We start from the raw sequence: 13,947 nt of genomic DNA on the forward strand, positions 1-13,947 counted from the left end.
TATCTTCTCAGTCTGTTGAGATTTTGTTTCCTGGCAATTGTCAGTTTGGCGCAAATAAACTCATACAAACTCTTACAGGTTTGGTTGTTTCTTACATCAACGTACTGTACCAGTCACCTTTTTAAAGCACATAATTTGGTGTTTTAAGTATATTCATAAGGTTGTGCAACCGTCACCACGATCTAATTACTGAACATTTCCCTGATCCCCAAAAGAAACCCCATATGAGTTAACAGTCACTCCTCATTCCCTGTCCCTGCAGCCCCTGGTTAGTAAAAAATCTCACTTGTATCTCTAAATATTTGCCTATTCTAGACATTTTATATAAATGAAACTGTACAATATGTGGTCTTTTGTGTCTGGCTTCCTTCACTTAGCATAATGCTACCGAGGTCCCTCCATATTGCAGCACGTGTCAGTAGCTTATTCCTTCTTACAACCCACTGTATGGATATGCCACCTTTTATTTATCCACTTACCAGTTGACAGGCATTTGGGGTGTTTCCACTTCTCTGCTACCATTATCTCTTTTTTTTTCTGTGTACTACAGTATTAGTGATGCTTCTTTTTTCTGCATTTTTAATTTTTATTTTTCAATTAGTTTACTTTCAGTATTATTTTGTATTGGTTCTAGGTGTAACAGCATAGCATATAATCATATCCTTTACAAAGTATCCCGCCCCAGATATTTCCGGTACCCACCAGACACCATACATGCTTATCACAATATTATTGACTATATTCCCTATGCTTACAGCCCCATGATTATTTTTTAACTGCCAATCTGTATTTCTTAATCCTTTCACCTTTCACTCAGTTCCCAACCCCCCTCGCCCCTGACAATCACCAGTGTGTTCCCTGTGTCTATGAATCTCTTTCAATTTTGTTGTTTATTTTGTTCTTTAGATTCCACATATAAGTGAGATCATATACCATTATCTCTCTTTTTTTTAAATCCTCAACGGAGGATGTTTTTTCCATTGCTCTTCCGAGAGAGTGGAAGAGAAGGAGGGAGGGAGGGAGATTGGTTGCCTCTCCCCCAAGCACCCCAACAGGAGCTGGGGATGGAGCCTTCAACCGAGGTACGAACCGAACCTGGGCCCCTTCAGCTCTTGGGCCAATGCTCTAACCACTGAACCAAACCAGCTAGGGCCATTATGTCTTTTAATCCACATCTCACCCTTGAAAGTATATATTACTCTCCATTGATTTAGTAAATTATGTTTTCTTAGAACACACAAAATGACAAATCATCTCAAGAAACCACTGACTGGGCTTAAAAATCCCAGAGACCAGTCAAGTGCTGATTCTTATATCAAAAAAGGATAGTGCAACCAAATAGAAACTTCATTTCTTCAATATGAACTTTTTTTTATCAAATAATCTTAGGATCAAAGCTTCAGGTCTGTTGACCACAGAGACAGAGTTTTGGTCAGAATAGCGATAAAGTCTAGGCCTCAGTTGTGTTTCAGCTACAGGCCCAGGAAAGTGGGGAAGCCAGACAAGTGATGAAGCAACCTCTTATCTGACATCAGGACCAGATGCACTGATCAACTATCCTCTACACTAGCACCCATGAATCAGTAGAGACCACAACCCTGACCACAACACTAACTCCCTTAGTCACCATGATTAATGATTTTTCCTTTTATAACCCATCCTCTGGAAGCCATCCAAAGGCCAGGTCTTTGAGCATTAGCTAACCTGTGAGTCTTGGCATGGGCCATTCCCAAGTAAACCCTTACTTTCTTTGCTGCAAGCTCCTGCTTTGATGCCCCTGGGCAAATGGACGCCTTTAGTTAGGTAACAACATGGGTTCTGGGTTTTAGTCTCCTTTCCAACCCTAACCTCAATCAAGGAAAATGTCCTGAGCCACGAATCCAGTTCCTCGAGTGTAGAGGTATTTCTGTGAAGAAAAGTTCTGGCATTCTTATGTTCTTGGCAGGTGGAGGACCCTAAAAGTCCATCTGGTCCTTTCCACAGCCCACAAGGTTGTAGAAGAGCACCGTGGGCCAGATGTTCCACTCTGCAGACCCGGGGGCTAATAGGGGTGTGACTCTGGGCAAGTTACTTAACCTCTCTGAGCCTCAGTTTGGCCTTAACAACACTACTTCAAAGTTTAGGCCAGTGCCTGTCACATTGTAAATCAACCATTTCCTGCCTATGCCCCTATTCTTCGTAGGTGATGGCTCTGTGCCAAGTTGCCCCCCCCAACCCATGCATGCTGGTCCCTATCCTCTTATCACCATAGGTTCTCCCCCCCCCCCTTTCCTGGCTAACTTCTCATTCTTCTGATTTCACTTCAAATGCCACTTCCTCGGGAGGCCTTCACAGACAGGCCACATCCCCCTCTCCTTAGCCCTTCTTAAAGCACCCTGAGTTTTTCCTTCGTTACTTATCACAGTCTGTAATTTTAATCGGGTTTCCGTCCATAAACTGTGCGCCCACCTCGTCCGCCTTGCTCTGCTGTGTCCTCTGCATCGGCCAACGGTGCTCTAGGACCCCAGCAGGCGTCCGTGAATCACCTACAGAAACGGTTCACTCCCTTCCCGAGCTCAGGTTCAGAAAAGGGAAATGTTCTCAAACACACAGCAGATCCGTGGCAGACCTGAGCCCAAGCCTCCCTCCCTTTTTCCAATCCAGACACTTTCCAGTGCCTGCCTAGAATTTTCCTAATCTGCCTCCTAATACATTTGGGTCCCAAGGAAAGTTCCAGAAAGGGGGAGAATAAAGCAGTATGCAGAGCAGGGTAAAGTGACTCGGTCCCTCGCACTGGGCCTTAACGTCGGCATACCACGAGGGGGGATTAAGGCAATAGTTACGCGGCGAGGCGGCGACGACCACGGAAGCAGTTCCCGGAGCGACACAATGGAAAGAGGGTGGGGCTACGGGACTCCCCGAAAAGACCAATCCTGCGCCGGCGCAGCACAGACGCTACGCCCTTCCCTCCTCCGCCCCGCCCCTTACCTCCCAGTCACGGGACCTCAACGGCAGTCAGCTGACCAGGCGCCGAGGCGGTCACGTGACGGAGGGCGGGGCGCCGGCGCAGGGCGCAGGCGCAGATCTTGGGCAGTTGGGTCAGCTGACCTGTGGGGCGACCAAGGGGAGTTAGGCCGCTGGCCTCGGCTTTGGAGTCACGGTCGCCATGGCCAGTCAGTCGCAGGGCATCCAGCAGCTGCTGCAGGCCGAGAAGCGGGCCGCCGAGAAGGTGTCCGAGGCCCGCAAGCGTGAGTTTGGGGTGGGGCGGCCAGGCGCGGGGCGAGGCCCAGGAACGCGGCCAGGCCGCGGGAGGTGGGAGGTGGATGAGGCCCGGAACGCGGCCGGGCGGAGGGGTGGTTACAGTCGCGGCTGCTGTGTGTTCCGAAGCTCCGAGTCCGAGGCTCTGGAAGGCTTGTAGGTGGGCTGGAAATTGCGTTGTGGGGTAATAGATCGGGCTTGGAGACGACAGTGGGTCGGCGTCCTTCTTGGTGTCTGGAGGCGTGTGAAATGGGTTATCCAAGCGGAGTTCATTGTCTTTCCCCGTCCCACTTGGCTGCTGTGGGCGCTCCGTCTCAGCGAAGGGAGCCACCATCTACACAGTAGCTCAGTCTAGAAACAGAGTCCTCTTTGCCACATCTCCCTCGTTCGTCACCTTTAGTCAGTCGTCATGGTTTATGTATCTGTTGATTTTTACCCCGTCCGTACCGCCAGCATCTCAGTCCAGGTCATCAAGTTCACTGAGGCTGCTATAGTAGGCTAATTCGTTGAGTCCTTAAATAATTTTCAAAATGCGAATACTAGGTGCCAAGCGCGGTGCCCGATGTATCTATGGCCTCCACCTTCGTGGTATTTAGAGTCCCACTGAAGGAAGCAGATACAGCCTAGGTTAACTGCAGGTGAGGTGAGGGCGCTGAGAGTTGAGAAATGCGAGGTTGCTAAAGAATTGAACAGGTAGACCTAATCTAGACTGGTGAGTGGAAGAAGTTTTCTCACCTGCAGTCCATTCTCACTGCAGCTAGTCACTTCTTTAAAATGCAAACATGGCTTTTCCACCACCCTTTACAGCCAACAGACGTTTAGTGCCTGCAGAATAAAGCCCAAATTCCTTAGTAGGGTGTTGGAGGCATTTTTGGGTCAGTCTCTTGCTTTCTTGCCTAATATCACAGGTACTCTTCTCCAGACTGTTGAACCACTGTGGCACCTCAGAAAGCACCTTTGTTGATTTCTTTGCAAACTTTTTTGCATAGCTGTTTGCTCTAATTGCAAGAGGTTTTCCCCTGGTTTCCTCGATTTGTTCTCTAACCCTTAATCTTCCTTCAGATCTCAACATTGAGGGAGCAGTTCTTCTCAACAGCTTTCCCTGAGTTGACCTTCTCCCCTCAGACTAGCCTAGGAGTCCTTTCCAGGTGCTTATTTCTGTCATCACAGTGCAATAACCTGTGTCTTCATAAGGCTCAGTCACTTGACTGAATTTCTTTTATTTTTTAAAATATATCTTTATTCAGAGAGAGGAAAGGAAAGGGAGAGAGAGATAGAAACTTCAATGATGAGTCAGTCATTGATCGGCTGCCTCCTGCACGCCCCCTACTGGGGATGGAGCCGAAACCAGGCATGTGCCCCCACTGGGAATCGAACCCTGATCACCTGGATCCTAGGTTGACGCCCAACCGCTGAGCCACGCCCTGCTGGGCACTTGACTAAATTTCTGAAGATCAGGGACTGTGTCTAATTTATGTATTCAGTTTCCCATCTGGTGAGAGAGATTTCTATCCCTATTTTACAGGTGGGAAAAATGAGGCTCAGAGAGAAATGATTTGACCATATCCTGGGAGGCAGCATAGCTGAGGTTTAGAGGCCTCCATTCTTGTGCAAGGAGAAAATACCAAGCAATATTCATCTTAGTAATTTCTTTGGTGTTTCTCCTAGCGTAAAACTTACACTCTTACCCCCCAAGTACATGGCTTTTGTACTTTCAATTAGGGGTGGTGCGCGATACTCTATGCTTTATAGGAAAAGTTTTCTTTGAGGGAGCTGGAGATGAGAACAAGCCTTTCAGTCTTGCTCTGGTGACTGGAAAGTTCTGTGTTATTCACAGAATATTTCTGATTGTGTTCTTGATACAGTATTTCCAGAATGACTTCCCACAGTTAGTCCCGTGATGGCTCATCAGTAACAAGTTGTGTCTGTTGGGAAGCATGTGAGAATATTTGGGGGAAGTGCAGGAACAAATACTTGGAATATGGTAAGAATAATTCTGAGTGCCTTGGAGAAATGGGTCATGTCTTAGATCTTTCTTTATCTCATCAAACCTGGTGCCGGTGTTTGCGTATCTAATAGCTACATCGTTACTGAATGAATTTGTTTTAAAGGAATTTATGGCTAATATACATCTCAGAATTTGTAATAACTAGGAACGGAAGTATTGAGAACTACAGTTTGAAAAAATTATTGCCTTTATTGATCTGTAATTATAATTGACTAGCCCAGTTAGGAATTGGGAAGAGGCAAGACATGATATGATAAAATGGTCCAACCCCAAAATTTGCCATGAAATCATTGCTTTGAACCATTTTACATATATATATATATATATATATATATATATATATATATATAGTGTTATGGTTTATTTCATTGGAGTGAAACGTAACATTCACTCCCATAAGTAAGACCCACGAAAAACAAGATTGAAAAGAAACATAATTTCCTGTTCAAATATTTATTTTTAGTTTTCAGAGAAGCCTATCAAAATTGAACGTTGAAGATATTTGCTGATAATTAGAGAACGTATTATGTGATTAAGTCAGGGAGCCATGGGAGTTGGGAGTGATCAGGAGAGTGGTACTGTGAAATGATGTGGAGCTACTGCACAATGTTTGGGCCATAAATGTTATTTGTAGATTGTTGGTTTGGAAAAGATCTTTGTCTTTGAAATAGGGCTTTGAATATAGCTAATGAGGAGGATAGCATGTAGAGCACTGGGGTAGAAGTTGGTTTGAGGGGAGGACAGCAGTAGGCCCTAAATCGTACTGAAGTAAATATGCAAAAATAGTCTTTGGGTGCTTAGAGAAAGAGAGATCTGTTGATTGTTTCACACTTTCCTCATGGAGTGTTGATGTCATGGGGTCAGTGGAGTCCAAGATTCTTCAGGAGGTGGAAAGTTTAATTTCATTCATTCACGTGAGTTGAGTGGGATTTGGGCAATTGATATACAATGATGTATAATAAAGCTTAGTTTTAGGTGGAGGATGTTTTTTGCTCTGAATTAAATAAATGTTCAGATTGATCTCCTAGGACCTTTTTTTTCTTCCTGTTTGGGCATTGGTTGGTCTTGGGGTCTGTTTCTCTACAGGCTCTGATAGAACCTAGATAATTTTTCTAGCTGTGCATTAAATTAGTCTCGTCTAGAAACCAGACCACCTGTTTCTCCTCACCTCTTAGGCTCTGTACAAGTCTTACTGTCCCGTGCTCTCCATTCAGGATTTCTTCCTGATACCACTTTCATTACTTAGATCCTTGTACACAGACATGGCTTTTAGTTTCCAATATGACATCATCTGTTTCATTTAGATTTTCAGTTGCTGTCCCTTGGGAGCATATTAGTCTCCTTGTTAAACTTCCAATCACAGCTCCACTTGTAATCAGCACCGTAATTAGGTGTTTACTTCTTGGGAAGAGGAAGAGTTCCTTAGATGACTAATTTCACCCATTTGATGTTGGTTCTTAGTAGGTGACATTGGGAGAATATTCTTACACATTCCAAAATGTTTTTCCATCATTTTTATAGTCTGTAGTTATGGAAGGCAGTCCTTTGTATCTAGTCACTTTTTAGTTAAATAAAGCCTATAGGAGGCAGGAACCTATATTACTAGTTAGCTCTGAATTCCCTCTCTCCCATGTGCATATCTTTTGGGACTGTATCTTAAAATATTTTTCATTGTTTACGTTAGAATTTACCACCTCAGTCTCTGCTTCCTCTTCTTGTCTTTTAACCACTTCCTGATGTACCTCGTTCTTTTGAAAACAGGAAAGAACCGGAGGCTGAAGCAGGCCAAAGAGGAGGCTCAGGCTGAAATTGAACAGTACCGCCTGCAGAGGGAGAAGGAGTTCAAGGCCAAGGAAGCTGCGGTGGGCCCTGTTTATTTTCATTACTGCTTTAGTTTCTTGAGGCTTCCCTCTCCTCCCCTTTCCTCCAGGCTCTCAAAATACCTGGCATAACTTGGTAATTCTCATTCTGGTTGAATTTTAAAATTTTGGTTATTGTATGTTTTATTGGATACTCAGGCTGAATTTCTTAGGGTGATCAATTTTTAACTAACATTGGGTCCTAGTCTTCAGTTATTCAGTCATTTAACAAGTATGTTAACATGTACCAGGTCCTTTGTCAGATGCTAGAGGGTGAGCTGTGAACAGAAATAGATATGGTCCTTGCCCTCATGGAGCTTAGCTTACAGGCTGGTGGTCAAGGAAACTCAATGAAATGCAAGTCATGCAGACCTACAGCTGTGAAAAGTGTGGTTCTAGAGATACACAAATCACATGGAGCACCACTTTAGTGTAAAGACATATACCAGCCGTATAGGCTAGATGACCATGCATAAGATGCATACAATAATAGTACAAAAACACATTGCAGAGAGTACAAAGGAAGCAAGGAAAATTCTGGAAAGGGGAAAGGATGGAGAAGGGCTTCATAGAGAAAAGAAACTCTTTCAGGACTCTTTTATATAGGTAACAGAAAACAATTCAAACTGGTTTAAACAAAATGGAATTAGTTAAAAACCCAGATGAAAGCTAACTTGATTTTGATCCAGAAGCTTAGTGATCTGAGAACTCTGTTTTCATCTCTCAATTCTGCCTTTGACTTTGTGGGCTTCATTCTCAATTTCTACATTGTGGCCTCTGCTAGTTCCAGGCACACATCCCTCCTTAGCAGTAAGTAGCAAAAATTTCATTCATCTTTGCATTGGGCAATGACAGTGTTATTAAAACTTAAAATGTTTCTCTGACTCTTAAACTGGGGCAGATTGGTGCTGTAAATTGTCAGACTGCCCACAGTCAGTATAGAAATACTCGTCAGAGCAGCCATCTCATCGTGTTTGTACGTCTCTGCTGCAGTTGTTTATAGAGGCAGTATCAATTTTGTGCTATAAGCAAGAGCTCTCAGTTTTTCTAACAGTGTTCCATTGTAACTTCTACAGTTTTGAGTAGTGGGGCTTGGCATAGTATATGTTCATAAAGTAGAGCTAGTGGGTATTTTTTCCCCTGAGTAGGGGTTATGGACTTTTAAATAATAGGACTTAGCAACTTCTGTTCAAGATGGTGGTGTAGGTAAACACAGTACTCTCATCCTCCCACAACTACAACTAAACTACAGAACAACCATCATTCAGAACCACCTGAAATCTAGCTGAACAGAAGTCCTACAACTAAGGATATAAAACAGAAGCCATGTGGAGCCTGGTAGGGGGGACAGAGACATGGAACGGACTGGTCCCACACCCACATGTGGTAGATAAAAATTAGGAGGGATTTCTCAGCAGAGGTTCCCCCTGAGGTGTGAGGGGGTCCCAGCCCCACACCAGGTTTCCGCAGCCTAAGGTTCCAATGCTGGGAATAGAAGTCCCCATAACTTCTGGCTGTGAAGACCAACGGGGATGGTGGCTGAGTGAGACGGAGGGCTTCTGGAGTCCCAGGCAGTTCCCTTTTTTTTTATAAATTAATTTTAGAGAGAGGAAGGAAGAAGGAGAGAGAAACATCAGTTGGTTGCCTCCCATACACGCCCTGACCAGGGATGGAGCCCTCCACCTTTCGGTGTGCAGGACAACACTCCAACCAGCAGCCACAGCGGCCAGGGCCCAGGCAGGTCCTCTTAGAGGGCCTGCGCATGGGCTTACTCAGACTCACTCCCTCTGAGCTCCAGCACTGTGGCAGCGTCTCAAAAGGCCGCAGGGATATGGGGAGGACCTGAAGTGTTGAGCATCAGGGCGAGAGCTGGAGGGGCAGCTTTCTTCCAGACAGAAGTGCTGGCAGAGGCCATTGTTTCTTCTCTGAGACCTTCCCCCACAGAGCCTTCAGGTGGGTACCACATCTGAGTCTTCCTCAATCTAGCTCACACTGTAGCCCTGCCCTGGCGATACCATGAGACCCTGCCCCACCCACCTTGTGGGCCCACCCAAACTGTTTCCAGTGGCTTTTCCATACTAATGGCCTGTCTTGGCTCACACTTCAGGCTTCCCTAATCAAACAAGCAGCATCTGGCATGCCCCCTACCTGCATGCTCTTCAGTCATGAGGTTCCATTGCCTAGTACTGATTGTTTATATCCATTGATGAGACTGGGTTTCTCCAAAAGTATGAAAGTTGTGTACCAAGTGTTGTTCCTGGCTAACCAGAGCATCATCCTGACATCCCTTATGTGTCATTACTCCCTGATTTCAGGCTCTGGGATCCCATGGCAGTTGCAGCACTGAGGTGGAGAAGGAAACCCAAGAGAAGATGACCATCCTCCAGACCTACTTCCGGCAGAACAGGGATGAAGTCCTGGACAACCTCTTGTCCTTTGTCTGTGACATCCGACCAGAAATCCATGAAAACTACCGCATAAATGGATAAGGGGAGAAGAGAGAAGCGCCTGTTCCATGGGTTGCCATTTTAGATGCCTCCATGGAATAAGAAGCTTTTGCAAAGCTTGAGTTATATTCTTGTGAAAAGGCATTAAATTATTTCTGGATATTGTATAGTAGGTCCTTTTCCTTTTGGGAGAATAGCAAATCTAGTTTCTTTGTACAAACTTAGAACTCACCCAAAGATTTCATCTTTTTACCTCATATTTCTTAGAAATTTAAAGGGTATACATTGTCTGTTTTTCTATGCCTTTTAGCTCAAGCAACATATATACAACAATATTGACTTTTTCTTTCTTAGATGTAGTAAGAAACACTTTTTTTTTTTTTTTTAAGAAAGAAAGGGATCAAATGTATTTTTTTTCCCTAAAGCTTTCTTGAAGGTCAGGGGCTTTATCTATGAAAAAGTAGTAAATAGTTGTTTGTAACCTGTGAAAAGCAGCAGCCAGCCTTAAACTTGTCCTTTGTGGCTAAGAGTTAGAACAATGAATACTAGTCTAATTGTTTGGGCTGCTGTTAGTATCTCTTAATCAAAATTACTAGGTAGAATTCAGGAACTTGTTACATGTTATTACTTGGTGTACTGATAATCATTTAAAAGTAAAGAGTCTTTGTCATGCATTTTTCCTTTCTGGTTCATCATTTTTGATAATGCATAGTGTACTTTGACCCAGTTGTTTTGCAGAATTTCACTGAGGAAATTAAATTAGCATGTGTATCACACACACATTCCCACACATACTTAGAAAGTAGTCTTGGTCTGCATCTTAGCAGGAAGGAAAGAGTCACTTATGATTTCACCCATCAGCTGTTTTGAAGAACAGCAACTAGTAAGTCAGCATTTGCCTTTTCTGCAGAGCACCGTGTACTGGGGCAGCCTTGCGCAGTTAGCAAGCATATTTCTTTCTGGGTAGGGTAAATCATAAGTGGAATACCTACCGGAACGTCACACTAGCGCTTCCAAGTTAAATGCCCATCGCCCTCTATTAGCTGAAAGTGTTGGGCTGCAAAATTATTTCTGGTAGGTAGAAACAGTTGAAAGAGAACATTGTGTGATTTCCTTGCTTGTTCTGAAACAGTACAAGGGAATTAGATGACCTTTAAAAAAACCTTTATTTTCTATGACTCAGGATTGGTTGATAGGGGGTCACTTCTGTCTCCAGTTACTGTTCCTTTTTTAGTGGAATTACTCAAAAGAGTTTTCTATACAAGCTTCTCTGTTTTTTTACTGTCAAAGTGCTATGATTAGCACTTGCCACTCCATTGAAATTGCTTGTCAGGATCAGCAATAATAACGTTCCTACTTGATCTCCAGTACTGCCTGATGGGGTTGACTGTTCCTTGGACCACTTTCTTAGCATCTGCAGCAATGTGGTACCTTGCTTTTCAGTCTCTTACTGGTTCCTCCTGTTTTCCCAAGGATTTGTTCTTGGACTTAACACTGATGTCCTTGCTGAGAGACCATCTACATTTTCTGGCTTTAAATACCATCTATATTGAAGACCCAAATTTATATTTTCAACTTCTCTTTCCTGAACTCGAGAATTCTCAAATCACTTATTTGATATTTTGATTTGGATATCTAATAAGCATCTCCATCTTAACGTATCCCAAACCATACCTAGTTTTGTTAGGGATTTACTCTTGGTATCGCTAAGTGTAGCAACTCCAAGCCTCAGCCTACTGCAACTGCAGATTTCCTAAACTGGAGTGTCACAGGGAAACAATACCTTCATTCACTGGTTTACCCAGTATCTTTAACCTGGTTGCCACCAGTATTGCATCATGGATTAATCAAGTTGGATTTATTTATATAACTGCTTGACTTTCAGCCAACCAGCCAAATGTTGCTAGTCACAGAACCAACAGAGGGAATTATTTCAAAAGTGTGATCTAGGGTTGGTTGAGAGGACAATATAAGATCTGAAAAGCAAGAGCTTGTGATCTAGAAGAGGGAAACCCAAGTGGTTTGAAAAATGAATGTAAAGTGAGTGCGTGGAGAAACACAGCTGGGAAGGAAAGGGGAGAGGTGCAGGAGTGGTTGATGGAGGAAGTGGTTTGAGAGAGGTGATAACATGTTTAAATGCTGGTGGGGAAGGGAATAGAGCGAGACTGGAGTGGGGTGTTCTGGGTGGAGTGAGATCCAGGGCACAAGTGGTGGGGTTAGTTCTACAGTTGTCAACCTTGATTGTACCCAGGCGAAAAGGGTGCTCAGGTCCCTCCCAGACCAGCTGAATCAGTCTCTGGGAATGGGGCCAAGACTAGGATATTTTAAAAGCTACCTTGGAGAGGGGCTTCTGTGTGGCCTGAGGAGGAATTAGCATCTGTTAGGTTCTTTGACAACTAAGACCGGTATGTTGGTTCTGAAAGGGAATGAATTCCAAGATATACATGCAGAACTGGGTGTGATTTATTACCACTGAGCAGCAAAAAGGGATACACAATTGCCTATACTCTGTGCAGAATACCTGGATGATGTAAACGGGTATTAGTGACCACCTCGGAAGAGGCGGTCTGGGCTACGCTTTATCCTCCGCAGGGATGTTCAGCAGTGTCCCTGCCCTCCACCCACTAGGTGCCAGTAGTACCCCTTCAGTTGTGACAACCAAAAATGTCTCCAGATATTGTCGATGTCCTGGGGGCCTAAACCGCCCCAGTTGAGAACCACTGTTCTACAGCAACAACAGCTGTTAAAAATAAAGTACCACACATAATTCCTGAAACATTCCAGGTGCTCAGCAAGTGTTTCCTAATTTTCTAAAATTTGTTCTTTTCTCAATCTAATCATCCTTGGTTACAAGTTTTCAAGTCTTCAATAATAGCTCAGGATAGGATACACTCTGAAATCTCAGAGGCTGAATACAGTGGAGGTTTATTTCTTTCAGTGTTCTGTACGAGTTGGGCGGCTCCGGGGCAGCTGTCCTCTGTGCGGTGACTCAGTGATTCAGATTATTTCCACTTCGTGGCTCTACCGTCTTAGCACATGGGTTTCCACAGCTGCAGAGGCAGGAGAAGAAAAGTTGACAAATGTGCATCAGCCCTCATATGCACATTTCTGAAATGACACAAAACTTGTTCTCAGCCCACTGACCAGCATGGGTCATGTGATCTAACCTGTTTAGGAGGCTAAGAAATTGGAGAGGTGAGAAAATATCTACTACAATTGCGAACAGTAGCTTTCTCTGTGCCAGCTAATGTTCTAAGAACTTTTGCATTTATATTAACTAAGCCTCATAGCAATTTTATATTATAGGATATGAGGCAGAGAGGTTAAAGAACCAGCCTACAGATGCATTAGAGTAAAGATTCGGACTGGCAGGCAGACTTAGTATCTGCTTAACCGCTGTGCCATATGCTCAGTACTGAGTGTATTGTACACCTTTTATGTATCTCACCCATGTGATTCCTTTAATCTCCCAGGTCCTAGATTGCTTGCTCCTCTGGCAATTTCATGTCCTGTAAACCTCTCTAGATAGAGATGCCCCCAATATTGCTCATTACAAGCACAGAAACTGACCATTCCACTTGGTGCCATTGCGCAGACCTACTCAAGTTCTTGAAAGGAGGCATAAAACAGCCAGACATTGTGTGTAACATTTTACGTAAGTTCCCTGAAGATTTACCACTTCCATTTTCTGGGCAGAAAAAAACCCTTGAGGTTCTGAAATGTGAAGCAACATGTCAGGCTGTGCAGCGAATCTCTGCACACTTCTAGTGAGGCCTATTATCTGCCAGGCACTTCATGCAAACCTCCAACAGCCCTGCAGTATGATCCCATTTCCATGGATGGGAAAGCTGAGGCCCAGAGGCGCTTATGGAAGGTCAAAGTCTGCAAGCAAGAACTTGACAGCTGGAATTGAGTCCATCAGATCTGCCTGAAGGCTGGTGGACTTTGGTGGGTGGGGCACTGTTGGCACATTTGTGAGAAGAGTGATAGAATGATGATGGTTCCAGAAGTCAAGGGAAGCCTTTTGGTTGGAAGGAGCTGTTTTGATGACTCTTGCATGCCCCATGTTTTTCACCTTTTAGAAAATGTTTTCTTTCCTTCAAGCACAATCTGGCAGGTCACAAGAGAGTTTTTCTCCTGTCAACTCATCTCACATCATCTCAGTGGCTCTGAAATGATGGACAAACCTGCACAGGCAGGCAGGTCAAGTCTTGCCCCCTCTATTCCCACCCCTTCCCCTACAAGCAAGCAGTTCTTAAGAGGCGGGAGAGGCAGCTTCTTTACTGAAAGATTTGGCTAGTGGTTGGGGAGAGGAAGCGTCAGACCATGTCAACATCTATCTTCTCTGGCTTTTAAAAAATCTGAAATGACACTGACCAGCTCCTGAGTCAAGTGT

General features: G+C 44.2%; 1 protein-coding gene across 1 annotated transcript; it reads left to right on the forward strand.

Moving 5' to 3' along the window:
• The first annotated feature begins 3,005 nt into the window (after positions 1 to 3,005).
• ATP6V1G1 (ATPase H+ transporting V1 subunit G1) lies at positions 3,006 to 10,225 on the forward strand. The gene is made up of 3 exons (XM_081150971.1): positions 3,006 to 3,227; positions 7,007 to 7,107; positions 9,420 to 10,225. The coding sequence occupies exons 1-3, from the start codon at positions 3,146 to 3,148 to the stop codon at positions 9,591 to 9,593; spliced, it is 357 nt and encodes a 118-aa protein (XP_081007097.1). The 5' UTR covers positions 3,006 to 3,145; the 3' UTR covers positions 9,594 to 10,225.
• Positions 10,226 to 13,947: the final 3,722 nt, after the last annotated feature.

This window comes from Miniopterus schreibersii (genome assembly GCF_964146895.1).
Source record: "Miniopterus schreibersii genome assembly, chromosome: 11".
NCBI classification, from domain to species: domain Eukaryota; kingdom Metazoa; phylum Chordata; class Mammalia; order Chiroptera; family Miniopteridae; genus Miniopterus; species Miniopterus schreibersii.

Excerpts from the sequence above, each read along its gene's own strand:
- ATP6V1G1 (XM_081150971.1), top strand. The coding sequence starts at position 3,146 with ATGGCCAGTCAGTCGCAGGGCATCCAGCAGCTGCTGCAGGCCGAGAAG. Across the intron at positions 3,228-7,006 it reads GGTGTCCGAGGCCCGCAAGC|GAAAGAACCGGAGGCTGAAG; the intron begins GTGAGTTTGGGG and ends TTTTGAAAACAG. Across the intron at positions 7,108-9,419 it reads TCAAGGCCAAGGAAGCTGCG|GCTCTGGGATCCCATGGCAG; the intron begins GTGGGCCCTGTT and ends CCCTGATTTCAG.